This window comes from Musa acuminata, chromosome BXJ1-1 (assembly GCF_036884655.1).
Source record: "Musa acuminata AAA Group cultivar baxijiao chromosome BXJ1-1, Cavendish_Baxijiao_AAA, whole genome shotgun sequence".
NCBI lineage: Eukaryota > Viridiplantae > Streptophyta > Magnoliopsida > Zingiberales > Musaceae > Musa > Musa acuminata.
In genome coordinates this window covers 6,805,047-6,824,501 of record NC_088327.1, presented here as the reverse complement: position 1 = coordinate 6,824,501, position 19,455 = coordinate 6,805,047, and the positions used below count along the sequence as shown (strand labels likewise).

The following is a 19,455-nucleotide window of genomic DNA, read 5'->3' as shown; positions in this document are numbered from 1 at the left end:
AAGCTCACGCATACCGCGCGCCACCAACAGGTGCCCGCGGGGCCCGCCGAGACATACGCCGTAAGCGGGGTAGATTTCGGGGTACTCGAAAGGGGGGGGATGGGATGGGGGTAGAAAACGGCTTACAACTCGCAGCAGGACCTTCCACCGCCAAAGTTTTGCTGTCCGCCAGCGAGGCGACGAACGCCAAGGAGGCGGAGTCGGTAACGTCGCGAACCCTCGCAGGGGTAAGACAACCGCTACCGGTGACGTTATCAGTAGCGAGAAGGAGGAGGCTTCAACGAGACTGCCGGGGTGGCCGGCGAACCAAAAATTGACGGCTCACGTGCCGGAGGCGCAAAACGGGAACACCCTTATCGACCAGCTGATGTGGCACATCTCAGGCCATAAAAGAAAGAGGAAGTGGGATCCACCGGCACGTATCAGTCCTGCATGACGAAGACATCTTCTAAAAAGCCTCGTCTCCTGCAAGTGCTATCAACACATACAGGCTTATGTGACATATACACTTTAAGGTTGCAAGGAGACTGAATCAATATCTCATGTTCTCTAATTAAAAGTCCAATGCCTATTTTATAGAAGGCTATCAGGGTGGGTCCAGCCAATTAAGTCAACAATTTGAATAGCTAGCACATAGCAGGAGTAAGATTTTATCCGTCCACGCTATGAAGGCCAATAATAATCAGGAATATCTCAAAATTACAGACAATTATACCAACACTAACACGTTTGTCTTTGAGATCATTGTTACGTAACGTCTCAAGTTCCAATAGTTCGATATAATGAAGAAAATGAATTTGAATTAAAAAAACATCCAGCTTGAACATGCCAATGGAAAATGGGATGGCAAAGTTTGATACAAGTGTTTCGGTACGTTGATCACATCTTAACATCTGGTAATCGTTGCTTATCTGCCAATGCTGTAACTTCCCAATCACAGACTAAAAGAAGAGAAAGATCGAGTGGATAGGCTAGAGGGCACTTGGGCCTAGAAAAGGTTGTAACTCAACTGTAAGAATACAAAACCTCGTATTTATGAATGTTAAAAATGTTGAGAAGGATTATCTACGACATTGCTATTAATATCTAAAATTTTTACCAGCTAAACTAGTTAACATTCTAAAAATCAAAAAGTCTCATCTTGTCTAATCGCATGTATGTCTCTTGAGAATATTCACATATCTTTACAATTCTTTTACATTTTATGATTTATCAAAATTATGCCTAACTATTTCATAAATAATATTTTTTGCTATATTTTTCCTGGTGCTTCATATATCCACCCAACACTCTCATCACAACAATGCAACCTTTTGTGCATATTGCTTTAAAACCACCCCAAATTCAAATCCATATATAGTACAACTAGTACTGTGATCACAACATTTGACATCATAGTTTACATATGACGCAATTATGAAACACCAATAGATACATCAAAACTTTAACGTAGCTATAGATGTGTTACTCAAGGATAAAAGCAACTATGCAGATTCATGGGTAGAATAATTGCTAAGTACATAACTTAATGTACTCCTGTTTTGTGGCTCTGTTCTTGGACAACCAACTCGACAAGAAAGCTATAAGAAAAATAACAGCCCAAGGCATAGTCGGGACCAAGGAAGGTTGATATACATGTTTGCGCATTACTAAACTAATCTTGCATGTGACGTTGTGCATTTACAGAACAAATGGGAAGTGTTGGTTCAAATCATCATAATATAACATGTTTGTGACAACTATGTGCCTTCTAGTAGTATATGGACAATAACATTAACAATAAGTTGCACGATGCCAACTATTTGGGTTGAGCTACACAAACATATTTATATAATCTTAGATGATTCTTCTTTATTTTATCTATTAAGATTTGATAACCGACCAAAATGTGATGTAAATCGAGCAAAACTCAAATTAAATTTTAGCATAGTACTTGTGACATTTAACCTAGCGGTGACATACAGCTCTATCCTACTTTAACCATGTCCAACGTTATGTTGCCTCCGATGCCATTTGTCACGATCTGAAGGATGTTATAAGCCTAACAAATATTTTTATTTATTTTTTAATTATATAAAAGTCAGATGATCATACAAAATGTTGAGTCCCTTCATACTTTACTCTCTAAATAATATTTTTCATCAATCTCTTTCTCTTGTTGAATAATAGTACCTAAAACTTTTATTTCAAAAGCTTTTTTGTCACTCTGTCTACTATACTTTTTGTTAGGACCCTTAATTGGCCCTTAATGTTTAAGGTTTTGTCTCTACGACTCAAGTTTAAAATAAATTTAACTAAACTCTTGTCAACCAAGATAATTTTTTACAAACAACACATACCATGAGATTCTTGTCTATGCCCAATAAGTTGGTTAACTATCAATGTATAAAAGCAAGAACTAAAGTGGATCCTTAATACAACCCCCAAAGCAAGTAAACAAAGAAGCATTTGAAAGAGTTTTATGCACCTAATACTTGCCCCATTAACATTCAAAGATCATTCCATTGATACCAGAAAGTCTTAGAGAATGTCCGAAAGTACATGGGAGTTTCCAGGTCAACAGAAAAAATGCTTTTCTAATGGATATAAATAGATCAATTACCAAGACTTATGCTGCACCAATTCACATGAAATGATTTGAGTGATTACAACTAACACAACCAAGTGGCAATTTTTAAGAATTCCATCTATGAAACTCAATTCTTTATGGGAAATTAAAGATACAAGTAAAGTTATCAAAGTACACAGCAAGACCACATTGGGTCTAAATCAAATACACACAAGGTAAGAACACGAATTCGTGTCATTCTTGTGGGGGAAAGCATTGAGAGATTTAAGACAACACTACCATGAATCCAATTAAATCGACAATCGGAAACCTACATTGGCTGAAATTTTAAGGTTCAGCACAAGAAGTTGTGTTATGATTTGGAAAATTCTCCTCCCACATCATCCAGTTCGATTCGTTCTCATCCACAAACCAGACCAAACAGGATTGAGCAGCATAATCCTAGAGATTTAGGGCAAATAACATAGAAGAGAGGGGTAGGAAAAATTACCTGCGGAAGATGGTAAACGCCCATTGTTTGGTTTAGGATTAAGCGGATTCTTTCCCGACTGCTTCACAATCTCACGCTTCTCCACCGACTCTTGCCTCTTAGAGTCCTACAAGAAGGATCACGTCAACGGAACGTAGCGAGAGAGATCCGGCATCACTTCACACCATCATAGAACGATCCGGCCTAATAACCATCAGGAAGGGAAACAAAAAGGCGAAAGAAACCGGAGAAAGGGTTCAGCTACTTGCCGATCTCGGTATTCCTCCTCTCCCGGGAAATAGGGTTCAAGAAGAGAAAGGAAACAAGGGAGAGAAGAGCAATCCCTTTGGTGCTTCTTCGCTGATCCTGGAAACATGGCGGCAGCAGAAAGAGGAGAGGTGAATTCGAGCAGTGGGCCACTGTCGTCGCGCTCACCACCGTTCGCCATCATCATTCGCCTCTGCGGTGTATATATATATATATATATATATATATATATATGGACGAATTCGGCAAAGCACCGCTAGATTAAAATGTTTTGAAATATAATCCTTTTCTTTAAAATGATCGATTTTCTTTTATTTGACCATCACTCTGAATGATTGTTTACAACCTTTACATGCCCTTATCGTCACTCGTAAAAAGGGGCAAGGGATTTTTCCCGTCTCATCGATCAGAAAGGAAAAGATTGACTCGTGCTCCTCGTCGTTTGTCACAAGGGAGCAAGAAGGCGAAGGATAGTGATAAGATATATTTTGGGTTCGAGTCGTATCATAATTAACGCCATGCGATGCTCTCGCCAGGTCAATAAAAGGAGCGTTCTCACGTGTAAGTCAAAATCCGTATCAAGGAGTTTCTTGGTATGTCCCATCTCGGAAAGCTCGGGAAGGCGCCATATGACGTCGTTCTGTGCATCCCGAGATGACGATCGTACAAAGGTACCATCTCGTCCCTCGAGGATTGGCCGTTATGCAAAACCTACGTACGATCAACCCTCGTACAGTAGTATAAAAATCCCTGGCCGACATATGGTCCAAGGGAAGGTAAAAACAAATCAACCAAGTACTGACTTACTCGTTGAGGAGCCAAAGTCGGTAACCACCCGACGATGGCTATTTGTGCAGAAGAGTGACCACCCTCGAGTCACGAGCATCCCAACGGAGAGCTGTCAACTAGCGTTCCGACCAAGAGCCGCCAACCAATATCCCGACTGAGAGCTACCAACCAACATCCCGACCGAGAGACGCCAATGAACATTCTGACGCTAGCACCTCGTCCTGAGGGCGTGACCGATCTCGGTAACCAGCTTAGTCAGTCGAAGACTCCCGACATTGACCCGTGGACTAGGCCGTGCTCACTCATAAGCCATGGCACATCAGTTCATCAACAGCTAGTAAATGAAGCACGCAACATCGAAACCGATGAGAGAAGGAAAGGCAATAACAATGGGATCAACGAAAGAAGATAAAATAACCTTTTTACATAACTAGAGACGTTATTTCAAAAAAAAATTAAGTAAAGATACTTTAAAAAAATTTTAAAAGTAGAAACTTTTTATGACAATTCACCATATAGCTTTTATTGAAGCACGGATAGTGCCATGTAAAAAATCCAAATTATGTAAAATCATAAGAAATTATATAAAATCTACTATATCAAAATCCAAAAAGCCTTACTTGGAAATGGATGTCAGTCACGGATGTGCCTACTTTCGTTATGAAATGTTGGAGAGGAGCTTTCGTGTCTTTTTAAATAATGTGTGCATATATATATAACAAAACAAAACAGATGAATTATATGAAAATCATGAGCAAATATAAAAGGTCTACGCATATGTAACTTAAAGTCGATTACAGGAGTCGAGCCCAATATTAAAACCGGCAAACTAACCCTCTCTAAATTATGTGGTCTTACGTGAAATCTAGGATGCTACTTCGGCACTGAGTCTCTGTTGGTTTTGCATGGCCAGATGTCAGCTCCACAGCCTGCTACTTCCCTTGGAATCCTAATGCGTAGGTTCTCCATGTTTGTAATGCTCTGCAATGGCGAAGTCTGGTTCAGTCCAGGCAAGATGTCTGCATTCTCTGCATCATTATTTCCCATCCCTGTATTCTGGAATTGTCCAGCACATGGAGTGCCAACGTAACCAGGATCATCTGCTTGGACTTGGATGGCCGAGAGGAAGTCTGGGGATGCCCGGGATGGTTGCTGAGGATTCAGGAACTGGGGTGATCCAATGTTGGTCTGGAGGAGATGGTCGAGACCGCAAGCCAAAGCACCTCCGGTGACCAAGTCTTCTGCCATCTTCACCTGAAATGGTTTGGCAAAACATTGTTCTTGTCTGTTATAAGCTCTGGGAAGTAACTGAGTTCATGATTTGCGTTGCAATCTAACAAAGAAAGATTACCTTGATTCTCAACGCTTCCACATTTGACTTGAGAATGCGATGATTTGTGACTGCTTCAGTGAATTCATCACTGGCATCAGTTAGTTGCTTGAATAGGGACTCATTTTCTCCTCGGAGCTGATCCACCTGACAAACGACATGGGCAAGAAAAACTGAAAGTTTGAAGTGGATAAACTGGATAACTTGGCTTTCATTCTGAACATACACATTGTGATTACTAGAAACGATTTCCTTTCTTTTTATATGACTGAGATTTCCACTGAGCAGTTTTTAACAGATGTTTCAATATTAGAAGATCACAAGTACCTGTAACATTATAACAAATGAAAAAAAAAAAGACGATAATTCTTGAGGATTTCCAAACATTTAGCATGGATGAAGGAAAGCTTTGGATTTTCTGCTGCTCTTTTTTCTTTTTAATTCGTTCAATGTGCCAATAGTGACCGGAAGGAGTTAAGACAGGTTTGTATGGGGGATATGATGGCATTGAATCATGGAACACATTGTTCATCATGCAGAATTTGGAGAATAAATGGTATATCCATACATTCTTTTAGAAATTCCACTCAGACATAATTTGGACAGGCAACGAGTGGATGACAGATTGCATTGGTAGTTAGCTGACTTGCATATAATATATTTCTATGATTCCATTTGTCATGTGCTCCTTTATGTATACTCTTATTCCTGATATGAAAAACTTGCTGCTAAAGAGAAAAAAAAAAAGAATATGTGAAGGTGTTTTGGCATTTATACAGAACACCCAATTTGGAGCATGAGGCCAATTTATTTAATCAGTGCTATTATTTAACAAACAAAAGTGTGGCACATAATTTACCTGCAACTCGAGATCAGCTAAGTGGGCTTGCTTTCTCTTTCTTGATCGCCTAGCAGATTCCCGATTCGACACCATCCTTAAGAGCAAAATAAAATTTTGAACATGATGAACAATAAATTATTCTTTCCTACATCTTCCATGTTCTAAGTAAAAGCTACCAAATGAAGTATGAGGTTGAGTTCTAGTCAAGGAAAATGCAAGGAAAACCGTTTTCTTTCAATGAGTCATGAGACGACATACAACAAAGAAAGAAATATAAGCAGATTCTAACATTGAAAAAGCCATGATTTTATAGATTTATTGCCAACAGGAACATTGCAGTTAATTGTCTGCTAGAGAATAGAATATTTTGGACTTCAATCAGCTTAACCATCTGTCTGTCTTTCTTTATTTTTGCTTTCCAGAAAGTGCACTGGTTGAACAATTGGTTTATTTTTCCTCTTTTTATTATTATGGAAAATTAATAGGATGACCAGATAGAAGATCCAAGGAAATCATGCTGTTTGATGTACCTTCGTATCCGCTTCTTGTCTATGACATCTGTGCTTTGTTCGTATTGCCCACCCTCTGTCTCTAAGGACTCCTCATCTGATTGCTCAGACCCACTTGTTCCTCCAAGAGCTTGACTAACTTTTGCTGTAGGCTTATGAGATGAAGTTGGTGTCTCAGCTAAAATAGAATTGAAAAGGAGAAACAAGAATTTTAGTTTGCTCGGAACTTGGATAGCAGAAAACTAAGTTTCAGAAATCGACTCGCCACCATTGAAGTGATGAGTTTTCCAGAAGTTAATTCCAAGGAACAGAATTCATGATTCCAAAATTGAAAAAAAATGGATTCACATATGTAAACCTACAATTAGTAAGAGTGGTACAGCTGAAATGTCCTTTTACAAGCACAAACTTATTTCATGTACAAATCTTCTTCATAACAATGGGCTGCTTTCTTCATATCAATTCAACTGAACTATTTTTAAGAAACTCAATTAAATTTAGTTGAAATAAAAGAAACTAAACAACTTTTATCTATTAACAAATGGAATTCAAATTCTGACAACTTATGCTCTCAGATTGGAACTGGGTACTAAATAGTTATGTGCAATTCCTGGCACTAATGAGCTTGGTCCACCTGATAGGGAGCTTTTCTGTGTATTTTTGGCCCCTAAAATCAGTGAATCAGAAAATTTTCCATCATAATATTTATTACACTAAAGGGATGAATTTACAGCAAACAAGGGGATGCATGTCCTTTATACCTTTTTTTCTTCTCATCCTCACCATTTCCTTCTCTCATAGAAATTCTAATAAAATTTGTTCTCTGACCGTTCATGTTGACAAACTTTCAAGAACCATTCAATCAAACTACCAAGATCTAAAATGATTCAGTTCTTCAAACCTTAATGACGTTCAAAAAGCTGTAAAGAATGAGTAAAAGATAGGTTACTTACAAAGTAAGCATAAATCTTGATTGGATCATTAATAAATGATTTAGAGTTTGTATGAAGTTAGGAAAATATCAGAATAGAATTTTAGAAAGCTTAAAAGGGTCAAAGATTTTATTACTTCAATTTTTGGTGATTGAGGTTTCTGTAAGGGTAAATTTGCCTGAAAAATTTACACTTACTCAAATATAATGTTAACTTATTACCTTGCTATCATAGTGAAATATGTAAGAACAATACATTCAAAAATGTAACACAAGATGATAAAATAGTGACAAGTGAATAGAAGTGCAAGATACGAGTGAGAACAACAGGATTTCATTAAGTTCTCTTATACAATGACATAGTATTGAATTAAGTGACTACTAATTCTAAAAGCTTAAGCTGATAAAAACTGATCAGACTTATATTTCAACTCTAACAAAAACCGGGTTAAGGATTCAGCGACTGAATTGAGGAGCATTCTTGGAGATCAAGAAGATTAAGTCCTGATAGTAAGAAAACCTAGCTCAACTAAACTGTAAAAGGAAGTAAATCTGACTGTACATGCTATCTCTAATTTGGATTTGGTATCAAAATACTTCAAGAGCAAACTGATTGTGTTTGTAGAACCAAAAGGATAATTCCATGGTGACTAGTTCTTTCATTGTCCACCCATCTCCACACAGTTATGTTGTTAAAACAGTCTGATTTCTCAGGCTGAGCTATTGATGCTTAGGCACAGTGGCAGAAAGGTTCTCATGAACAGAGAAAGACATATCACCAAGAAGAAGATGTAAAGAACGGATCATATACCACACATGGATGACTGAGACTCGATGGTTGCAGAGATATTGGAGTTCTTGGGCGTCAGGTTGTGAGACCATGCATGGCTTCCCCCGGTGAGCAACTGCCCTCCGCCACCAGCCAAATGACAGAAAACGCCGTCCTGCTTTGATTCCCGTTGCCAGACGAGAACAGAGATGATGAAGGCACAAACGGATTAGTCCAGGGTCGAAGAAGAGATCGAGAGGGGAAGGGAAACCGCCAAGAAGCCACTGGAAGAGGGGGGGCGCTCACCCGATCGACGAATCCGAAGCCCAGGGACCCGGGGTGGAGGAGATCCTCCAGCGACGGCGGAGGCGGCGAGCTCAGCTCGTCGACGTCGCCGCCGTCCGCCCGGAAAAACGCCTCCAGTGCCAACTCCGACGGGCTCTTCTTCATCGCGCCGCCTTTTGCCTGCCTGCCTGCGCTTCTCCCTAAGCCGATGCGCTTCAGCACAACGTCGATGCAGTGGGCAATAAAAAGAAAAGGAAAAGAAAAGAGAGATGCAAAAAGGGGGGAAAGGGACAAAAGAGGAGGGACGGGAAAGGGGACGGCGCGACTAAAACGCCATCGTCGTTTGGTCATAATAACCAGAACGCCCCTCTCCTCAAAGCAGCCTATTATGCCCGAAGAAGGGGTAAGCAATAGGTTGGGCGATGGGGTTATTTAGGGGATTTAAGGCGTCGGGTAATGGATGTCGATTTGGATCCGCACCGACCAACGGAGAAAAGCAGGGAAAAGTTTGGGGGTTGCCATCCGATGCGCATAACTCGAAGCAGAAAGAAGAGACGGCTCGAAATCGTTTCTCTATATGTTTGTCAGTTGCCCACTCGTGTACCTGCCCGGTGACCGGTAGCAACGAGGGTTTCGCTGGATGACTTTCGTGGGCCCCTTCCAGGGTAATCGAGGAACCCGTCGGTAGTGCGTCGCTGGAGGAAGCTACGGCTTTTATGTCGTTGGCTTCCGCTTTCTCGCCACGTGGGACTCTTCCAGGTTCAGCTGTTCCCCCCTCCGCATTGCTATTCGTTGACAGTTTGTTGACGTGTCAGTATGCGGCTCGTTACGTGGGACCGCAGGGAGTAGGCTCTGACGTGTCTTGGGGTCATAACGTTCGTAGTTCTCATCATCTCGGCGTGCCGCGGTCCAAAATACCGTTATAAAGCATCGTAACACAGTCATCGCCGAGGATGGTGATTAGTGGTGTTTATTTTAGATTCCATTAGCTGATCCACTTAAGCCAAATAAACAAAGAAGAATATCTCTTTAAAATTCAATCTGGTAAATTAGTTTATATTAACTTTTGAACTAGTTTGTTTTTATATAGGTTTACAGTATTTTTGTGATGCCATACTTCGATTCTTCTGTCTTCTACTCAAATAGATTATTAACTAACATAATGACATAATAACGTGTGGTGTTGGTGAATAAATATGTCATGACTGGTGAGTCAGTATGGCTCGGTCCACGAGTCGATATCGGGAGTCTTCTGCTTGCTGAGTTGGGCGCCGAGGTGTTGATCAGCGTTTCTCGGTCTAGATACCGTCTATGTTAAGTAACATCTCTCCGTTTCCTGACTGGTTGGCAGCCCGTCTTCGAACACTGGATGACAATTCCCAGGTTGAGGCGCTCGCGGCTCGATGGTGGTCGCTTTCCTGCAAGAATGGCTTTCGTCGGATGATTCCCAACTTTGGCCCCTCCGACGAGTAAATCAGTTGTGGGTTGAATTATTTTTGTCTCTCCTCTAGCTGGATGCCGGTCAGGGGTTTTTATATTATTGTACGAGGGTCGATCGCATGCGGATTCGACGTGGTGGCTGATCCTGGGGGATGAGACGGTACTATGCGCCCATTGTCCCGGGACACGCGGGATGGCGTCAGACGGCACCATCCTGAGCTTCCGGGACAAGACTTATCGTCTCGGCACGGATTCTGACTTAGCGTATGAGGGTGCTCCTCTTGCTGACCCGACGTCGGTATCGATTCTGACTTAGCGTGTGGGGGTACTCCCCTGACTCGACTGTAGTGTGCGGTGGCATACGTGTCCTTGACCCAAAGTATAACTTATCATGTGGGTTAGCTTCACCCCATGAGAACTGGTCAAATATAAAAGATTGAGTTCCTTTTGGTCGGTCATTACGTAGAGACAAATTTGGGAATCAGGAAAAATGAAAGCACTGATGGGAACAAAATCTTCCTCATACTTTTCCTTATTGGGCATCGCCAAGGAACTCAAACAACAGGTTTTTAAGTAGAGTGAGCGATGTCAGGAGGGCTTACTTCATGTCATAAAGTTCATCAAACAATTTTGTACTGGAATAACCACAAACAGATTACGAAGAAATATGCAGCATAGTTAAGGTCAATATATTGAACTGGGGAAAGTATGAATTAACACCCTATCTTCAGGTCACAAGACGACATGAACAGGCTGATCTGGAATCTTTGACTCTAAAATCCCCAAACAACAAGGATACTACCAATGTCTTTTGATCCTTGTTCTTATAGGTTTCAACTATGCTTACAGCAGTATGTATATTAGTTAATCCATGATCATTTCTGCTCCATTTGGGAACTCGCTGTCGTATCCATCAGCTACCAACTCTTCCCAATAACCGCTCCAAAAACCTTGGACAACCTCGTTATTAAAGCGGATCATATCATCTTCGGAGGTAATTAAATAACTACCATGCTAGTGATGCCATGTCTCTCACCATCGACGTCATCCATCACTGATTGAATATTAAAAAAAAATATTTTTTTTTTTATATTTTTTTATTATTATCGTTAGGATAAATTGATATAGATGTTTCATTTTCATAATTATATGAATACCAATATAATTTTTTTAAGTATATAAAATAAAAAACTAAAAATAATTAACTATATTGAATAATATAAAATTAATTTAATTAATTAACTATTTTTAATATTTTGATCTTTATATTTTAAAAAATTATATCGAGATTCCTATATTTACGAAAGTAAAACATTAAGATTCCTATATAGGATTAACAGATAATTTCACATGAAAGATTTTTCCAAAGTAATAAGGTTAAATATTTCACTCTTATAAATATAGGGATCTTAATATAATTTTTGAAAATAAAAATCGAAATATTAAAATTAACTATCTTATAAAGATTCAATATAATTTTTAAAAGTAAAAAAATCGAAATATTAAATTAATTAATTACATATATAATTAGCGCAGCAGAACCTATCACGTCGCACGAAGCTACGCCACCGTTAACATCTGAGACGTCCACCTTAGAAGAATAAGGTATACAAAAGTGTTTGTCGAAGTCCATCGTATATCACAAACCAACTCACGTTCGCAACCCTCAATTACATACACACATGCATACATACGGAGACATACATATATTATTTGCCGAGAAAGAAAGCGGAGTAGGAACGGTTGGGTGTCAGTCAGCCCACGACCAGGGAGTAGCCGTCGTCGTACTCCTTCAAGTCTTCGATCTTGGCCAGCGCCTCCCCCAGCTCGCATCGCTTGTCGGCGTCCGTGTCGGAGCAGGCTAGGGCTATGTGGAGCAGCTTCAGCATCTCCCCTTCCCCTCCCTGCGTCCCCTTCATGTTGCTGTCGAACACCTCGCCCGTCCACTCCTCCCTCACCACCGAGTTCACCCAGCTGGCCAGATCCGTGCCCACCCTCCCCTGCCGCAGGTAGTTCGCCGGGAACTTGCCCGTCAGTATCTCCAGCATCAGTATCCCGAAGCTCCACACGTCGCTCTTCTTGCACGGCTTCCCGCTCTGCACGCACTCGGGGGACTTGAAGGCCACCATGATCTGCGAGGCGTGGGTCCTGTTCATCACCGGCACGAGGGCGTAGTCCGACAGGATGGGCTCGAAGGCGGAGTCGAGGAGGACGTTGGAGGACTTGAGGTGGCCGTGGGGCACCGTCAGCATCGGCAGCTCCTCGTACAGGTAGGCGAGGCCTCTGGCGACGCCTTTGATTATTTTGAGCCGCGCAGGCCAGTCCAGCGGTGGAAGGTTCGACCCATGGCCGCCTGAACGCACGGGTGACGTGAAATGTGTCATGTCGTGTTGCCCAACACGTGTTCGAGGAAAGGTCTCTGTATGGGCTTACTTACCGTGGAGCATGTGAGCCAAGCTCCCATTGAAGACGTAGTCGGTGACCAGCAGTTTCTCCTCCTTGCGGTAGTAGTAAGCCACGAGGGGAAGAAGGTTGGGGTGAGACAGCCTTCCCAGCCTCCTCATGTGCTCGTGGAAGTCTTCTCTTCCGACTCCGTTCATCTCTTTGAACCTCTTCACGACCACGGCCGGGCCTTCCAGCAGAATGGCCTTGTAAGAGGACCCGAAGTTGCCGCTGCCGAGAACCTCGGCCGACGCCCTGAGCAGGTCTTGGATGTCAAACTTCACCGCGCCTTCCTTCACGAATATCAATTTGCCCTGCTCCTCCTTGGGCACCTTCTTCCCTCCGCCGTGGTGCGCTGGGCGATGATCCGGCTTGTCTGCCGGCAGGTGCTCGATCTTTATGGATTTACTGGACGGGAGTTGGGTTGTTTGTGCTTCTTCTTCCTTCTCCCGGCGCCGCGCGATAAGGATCAGCGCTGCAACGACTAGCAGTATCGAGATGGTTATCGATATGATGGCGATTATGAGCGCCGCCGAGAGCTTCGTTGAAGGCGACCCGCATGCGTCGCTGAGAGGTGCGCCGCAGAGATCTTCATTGCCTGCATGGGTGAGAAAGCGTCAGTTTGAGCTGATAAGCATCGCTTACTCTATGAATGAATCTGAAAGGTGTTCATGTGATGTTTTCTCTCGTCTTAAACACGAAAGCTTCACAGAATCATTTGAGAAATGGAAGAGGAAAAGGATTTTGTTTTCTCAACATATAAATATCGGATGGATTGTCCCAAATGATGCTTTCGAAGGATCAAAGCCCAATGAAGTCACCTAATCACCCTAATCAGATGAAAAGAGAAATCAATCCTTTTTTGTTGTTGTTGTTGTTGTTGAATTCGATTCGTCGTTCTTAATCAATCAAGAAAACTGATCGATACAACCATCATTCCTAATATGATTGAGGACAGATTCATATGCAGAACTTTGGGATAAATATTGTAATTAGATAGCCACAAATCCAAAAAGCTTACTTTTGGTTCGAAGCATGCATATGAAGACTTGTTATGCAAATGCAGAGGAGGAAGACGCACCCTCGAACCAATTAGGGCTCATCTTGGCGAGCCGGTGGGGGATCGGGCCCTCGAGGTTGTTGTACGACACGTTCACTAGCCACAATCCCGATTGCCGGAAGTCCGGAATGTGGCCCTCGAATTGGTTGTCGTCCAGCCTCAACTCCAGCAGCCTGGCCGCCCCCACCAGCGAGCCCGGGATGCGCCCGGTGAATGCGTTCCGAGACAGGTGCACCTTCTTCAGCCACTGCATCCCCAAGAACATGGCGTCCGGTATCGCCCCGGAGAACTTGTTCCCGGACAGGTATAGGGACCTCAAGGCGCGGAGCTTGGACATGTCCGGGATCGACCCCTCGAAGCTGTTGTTCTTGAAGCTGAGGGTGCGGAGGGCCGGCAGGTCCACGAGCACGTCGGTGGTCAGCGCGCCCGACAGACTCATGTTCTCCAGCTGCAGCCCACGCACGCTGCCGTCCAGGTTGCAGAGCACGCCGGCCCACTGCGTGACGTTCGCCCTGCACGGGCTGGATCCCGCGACCCAGTTGTGCAACGCCACGTCGCCACCGCCGGAGCCCAGCGTCTCCTTGAACTTGAGGAGCACGTCGGCGTCGCGGGCCGCATCGGCGGCGGCGTCCTGAAACGGCGCGAGGAGGAGGAAGAGGAGGAGGAGGAGGAGGAGGGGGGGGAGGGGGAGGGGGAAGGGGAAGGGGAGCAGCAGGGGCCGCAGAGGCCATGGCGTGGCCTGGTCGGCCATGGCGCCGCTTCGGGGCCTAGCGGCGAACAGGTGGTGGGCAACGTAGGCCGTCAATGGTGCAATGGATAGGATCGCGAAGGAGGACAGATTTAGATGGCATGGCTTAGGAGAGAGGGAGAGGGGTTGAGCGATGGGGGGAAGAAGGGAGGGTGGTGGAGGAGACGGGTGGACGTGGGAACGCCTAAAAATAGAATTATATGGAACAAGAAAAATAAAACAAAAATGTTGGTTGGTGAGCGGAGATAATAGAAGGTATTCAAGTGTTCCACTTGGCACGTCTAACTGTGCCTTCAAAAAAGGCATCGAGCTGTTCCCAGAACAACACACCACACACCACACACCACACACCACACACCACACACCACCCCCCGCCCCCGTCTTCCATACCCAAAATTGTACCCCACATCGGCTTAACATCTGATCACCCTCTGTTCCACAATATTTTAGATGCAAGTGAGTCGTACTCAACTAATTTTTTAGATGTAAATATTTAGGAGAAGTAGTTTACGAAACATGATAGCTGCTCAGTAGCTTATTTTAAGAAAGAATATATTGACAGAGTACGCTTTTCACAGTATGGTGGTGGGTTTGTGGTGATCACGTCGGGGGAAGGACGCATCAGGCGGCAGCTAAGCATAAGATGATGAGCACAAAGAGAGTCTGATGTATAAAATATCAATCCATGGAGAATTAGGAAATGTTGTGTTGGCTTGGCATGTGTTGATTTCCACATGTTAATTCTTTTATTTGATTTGCATTACAAGGATGTGCTATATTTTCAGCAAAAGTAAATTAATCCATGAATTTCTGGACTAAACATCGATATAAGGTTCTATTAAGATTAGAGCATAATAAAATATTTGCAGCACTAGCTAAACCCCTTATTGTCATGAATCAACAATTTCTGATTTGATGACAAAAGAAATCATCTTGCAAGAGTTGAGAATGAAATAATAAGCAGATCCAATTCTAGGTCGAAACATAGCTGACTTCAGCATGTGAGACTAAAAGATACAAGCTGCACAATAAGCATTAGCTATAAAGATACAAGTTTGACAGTATAGAAGACTATCCATATTCTGTAAATGATTTTAGACATCAGCTTCAAAGAGTTGGATGAGTTAACAAATGAGGATAAGATTTTTGAAGTACATAAATTCATGTCATTTTTCTAATGATAAACTGAAGTGTCGAAGAGATTCATATAACTGTAAATCACCTTCGATAAGCTGATAAATCCCATTGCAGCATAGTATCAGACTTCCAGTAGATCCTCATGACAAAAGTGAACTTGATGAGGAGTTCCATTTTTGAATGGATACTGCACTGGAACCAAAACAAAGAGTTAAAGATACAGGCCATATGAATTTGTTAAATACTATCAGCTATTTTGATCTACAATGATTGAAGACTTGCACAAGCGGATTACCTCTTAATAAGAGAGCAAGAAAACCATAAGAGCGAGTCTGCGCTGGCGCCTTGCCTACATTTAGAACATAAATGTAGCACGACTAAATCACATGCATCACCAAAGTACAAACATGAATAGCATGCAATCTTCATCATGTTGAAACACTACCAAACATTGGTCAGCCATTCACAAAGGACGGCTTCAAATTGTATTACCCCCCACAGGTTTTAGTGCAGTGGAGAATAAATGCCTGAGCAATAAGCAGAGGAAATCCATTTGTAGGTAAGATAAAACAGAAGTCAATATCACAGTAAGCCAATTGAGATTCATGAAAGTCTGCTGGCTTGGGTGTAATTATCAAGCTTCAAGAAACAGATAGCAGTTTCTTCACATCTCGATCAAGTAATTTAGCTTAAAACTGTCAGGATTAATACAAGTCAAAAGGAACAAAAACAGCATGCTCAAAGACGAGAATTCTTGCAATTCAAGTTATAAATATATCAGTTTACAACATAATTGTTCCCGTATGCGAGATCTGACCTGCTGCAGCAAAACTTTATGAGAAAATTGTCTCATAATGACATTGAGTCAATGGCTTTGATGCTTTCACAATCAGCAGATCTGATCAGCTCAGTGAATTGATTCAGAGTGTCAGCAAGCCCCCCAAAAGCTTTGATCAGCCGATCAGCTTGGCGCCTAGTAAACTCTATCCCTGCAGCATTGGGCTTTGACAAATCCACTGGAGAAGTATCCAGACCAAGATTATCTTCCAGTTCTTCTCTTAGTATGGCATGAATTTGCTGAGCACTCTCCTGCAGCTTACTTGCCATGTCTCGTGTCTTTTCTCTATCCTTCTGAATCTCATCCTCTGAGTTCTCCTTAGAACCTGAAAAGTTCGACATGAAATAACTTAATGGCACCAAAAAAAATAGAGAGGTTATATATATGGAGTATAATCATCGAACTCCATAGTCTTTAATCCCAAGTTTGTTGGACAAAGGTTTTAGAGGTTAGAATTTTAAACTTGTCCAAGCATATGCTATTTCATCATGGCAGTAGCAGAATGTACTACTACTGAGGTGGAACAGTTTCCTAGAAGAGTACTTGGCCTTTTAAGAGATAGATGCCATATGCGAAAGACAACACCTAGCAAGCAATACAATGAGAGTTTGCTAAAAGATATACAGCAGTAGAGAAATTTAACTTTTTCTTAATAGTTCTGATGGTATTTGCGAGAAAGAAAAATCGATGCTGGGTGCAACACTTGAAAATGTAGGGAATAAATAAAAGAGAAGACATTCCATAGGGAACATAAATAATCTTTAGGAGAGGCATAGAAGAAATACAGAAAACCTTGAGGTGGCAATTGCAGAGTTGCATGAAATGGAGAAGCAAAACAAAAGGTAATGAACTAAGTTGTCAGCCATTCCAAGATAGTGGTCACAAGTTACGGACCAGCACAAGACACTTGGTCATAAACAAAACCAGGTAATACAAATAATAAAAGAAAAGACATTCCAAAGGGGATACAGCTAGTCTTTAGGAGGCACAGAAGAAACATACCAAACCTTGAGGTAGAATATGTAGGGTGGCATGAAATGGAGAAGCTTAACATAAACCGCTGAACAAAGTTGTCTGCCATTCCAAGATAGTGGTCATGCAAGTAACGACCAGCAGAAAAAATTGTGGCTATAAATAGAACCAGGCACAAGCACAAACATTTGACAGCCGGTGCCACAGATATGGCATGGCAAGGCACGAGTGGCTATTTACTTTGCCTGTGCAAACTTTGACTGGTTTCTCTAGCGTCCAACAATGCATTTTATCAAAAGATGTCATAAGACTAATAACATTCTTACGTAAAAGGTGGACTAGCAATGAAGCTCCTAAATAATATTGCAGATTGCTTTGGCTAAGCTAAAATTTTCAGCTTATAATTTGTCAAGTCAATTACTTAGTAAGTCATAATAACGTGTTAACTGCATGGAGATATTCATAAGTATGCATCAACAGGCACACACTGCCACTTATGAATAGCTAAAACACATTGGTAGTCATTCATCATAAATACTACATAGCCAAAATATAGCAAGCTTTTACCCAAGCGTTTTGGACAGAGATTCACCGAGTATGAGGAAAAGAGAATCTAAAATTGCATCAATTAATACATACAAAATATTCCGCTTCCCAGTTATGTTTACGGACGCCAATGGAAAAACTGTTTATATATGTTGAATTTCTTCCTATGCAATTTGCAGCAATTACTTCTTTTCTTCATTGGTAAACAAGTCTTGGAATTGCGTATATTATGACATGATGCATTTGCGATATATAGAATTCAACTACTTGTATGATGCCAACCTATGCTCACGATTGATAAATCTATATCTTCCCGGCAAACAAACGAAAAGTTTAATGGCCAGAATGGAAGTTGTAAATATACCCTGAGCATTATTGACATCCAGCATTTCCGCCTCCGCCGACAGAAGCAGGTCCTCCGAAGCACCGGCTGCATCAACAACATATTCTGGATCGGCCTCGCCCCGCCCCGCCCAGTCCTCCTGCAGCTTAAGAACCGCGCCCATGGAGCTAAAGACCTCCCGGTCGAACCAAGTCGGGAGCCCCAGCTGCTGCCTTCTATCGCCATCCAAAACCCAGTAGGAGCCCTCCCCGTGACTGGCTTCCCACTCCCTGATCCTCCGGTACCCGGCGAGCAGCGACTCCCACCGCCGCTTGCACTGGTTAGAGGATCGAACGACGTCCAGGGCAACGCAGTTGTCGGAGATCATCTTCCACTTCTGGTAGGAGGAGAGAGCCTTGAGCCAGTCCTCGTCCATGGCGGCGATCTCGCCCACGAGCACCAGCGATTCGTAGGTGGTCCAGTCGGGGGCGGCCTGCGAGCGAGTGCACCGAGAGGAGCTCGCCGGCGCTGGAGGGCTACTAGTGGCTGCGCTCCTCTTCGCGCGCTGGTCCTCCTTGTTCTTCCTAGGGGTGGCCGGTGGAGCCCGGATAGTGCCGGGGTGCTCCATTTGCCGGCGTAGACGAAGATGCTTCAAGAAGATACTACGATCTCGAGATAGAATGGATTTGACGATGCTTTCCTGTGTGTGGGTCGGGATCGGCTGTCTTCTCCGCCAGTAAAAAAGGAATCGGCCGATCCCAACCGATTCGACGGATCCCAAATACCGGCGACGGGGAGAGAAGCGGAAGAAGAGTAGGCAGAGGAGGGGAAGATCACCAACTTGGTCACCGGGATCTCCCGCGCGTTGGCCTGTCGTCCCCGCCGCCTCTTATGACCGGCTAAAGAGGGTGGAGTGCGTGGTGAGAGTATCCAACGGGAAGGATTAAAGAAGGCTTTTTATTTTTTGGGTTTTACATATCAATCCTTTCAAAGTTTGAAAATAATCTCATTACCCCTCCAAAATATATATATATATATATATATATATATATATATATATATATATATATATATATATATATATATATATATATATATATATATATATATATATAAGATTTAGATTTTACGTATACCTGAATATTTAAATATTTCAATTATGTTATTTCTGTTAATCATGATTATTATAAA

General features: G+C 42.5%; 3 protein-coding genes and 1 long non-coding RNA gene across 7 annotated transcripts; all 4 read right to left on the bottom strand.

Moving 5' to 3' along the window:
* Positions 1 to 2,688: 2,688 nt before the first annotated feature.
* Positions 2,689 to 3,493, bottom strand: LOC135637702 (uncharacterized). Its single transcript, XR_010496354.1, has 2 exons — positions 3,308 to 3,493; positions 2,689 to 3,165 (listed from the first exon to the last, which is right to left on the bottom strand). It is a non-coding gene; the product is annotated as an uncharacterized LOC135637702 (long non-coding RNA).
* A 1,315-nt stretch (positions 3,494 to 4,808) lies between these two features.
* On the bottom strand, positions 4,809 to 9,000 carry LOC103984784 (bZIP transcription factor RISBZ4). 2 transcript variants are annotated; one of them, XM_009402347.3, is made up of 6 exons: positions 8,781 to 9,000; positions 8,517 to 8,652; positions 6,796 to 6,952; positions 6,284 to 6,359; positions 5,446 to 5,571; positions 4,809 to 5,348 (listed from the first exon to the last, which is right to left on the bottom strand). In XM_009402347.3, exons 1-6 carry the CDS (start codon positions 8,922 to 8,924, stop codon positions 4,968 to 4,970), a joined length of 1,020 nt encoding a protein of 339 aa, XP_009400622.2. In that variant the 5' UTR covers positions 8,925 to 9,000; the 3' UTR covers positions 4,809 to 4,967. The 2 variants fall into 2 exon arrangements, with proteins under 2 accessions (XP_009400622.2, XP_009400629.2); XM_009402354.3 differs by having other exon boundaries at positions 8,517 to 8,649; positions 8,781 to 8,999.
* Positions 9,001 to 11,770: 2,770 nt separating this feature from the next.
* On the bottom strand, positions 11,771 to 14,770 carry LOC135637353 (pollen receptor-like kinase 1). Its single transcript, XM_065150076.1, has 3 exons — positions 13,723 to 14,770; positions 12,637 to 13,239; positions 11,771 to 12,552 (listed from the first exon to the last, which is right to left on the bottom strand). Exons 1-3 carry the CDS (start codon positions 14,753 to 14,755, stop codon positions 11,954 to 11,956), a joined length of 2,235 nt encoding a protein of 744 aa, XP_065006148.1. The 5' UTR covers positions 14,756 to 14,770; the 3' UTR covers positions 11,771 to 11,953.
* A 610-nt stretch (positions 14,771 to 15,380) lies between these two features.
* Positions 15,381 to 19,184, bottom strand: LOC135637465 (trihelix transcription factor ASR3-like). 3 transcript variants are annotated; one of them, XR_010496325.1, is made up of 4 exons: positions 18,307 to 19,184; positions 16,404 to 16,749; positions 15,882 to 15,935; positions 15,381 to 15,778 (listed from the first exon to the last, which is right to left on the bottom strand). XR_010496325.1 is itself a non-coding variant. In XM_065150091.1 (2 exons), exons 1-2 carry the CDS (start codon positions 18,890 to 18,892, stop codon positions 16,436 to 16,438), a joined length of 900 nt encoding a protein of 299 aa, XP_065006163.1. In that variant the 5' UTR covers positions 18,893 to 19,184; the 3' UTR covers positions 16,189 to 16,435. The 3 variants fall into 3 exon arrangements, 1 of the variants encoding a protein (XP_065006163.1); XR_010496328.1 differs by having other exon boundaries at positions 15,381 to 15,773; XM_065150091.1 differs by lacking the exons at positions 15,381 to 15,778; positions 15,882 to 15,935 and having other exon boundaries at positions 16,189 to 16,749.
* Positions 19,185 to 19,455: the final 271 nt, after the last annotated feature.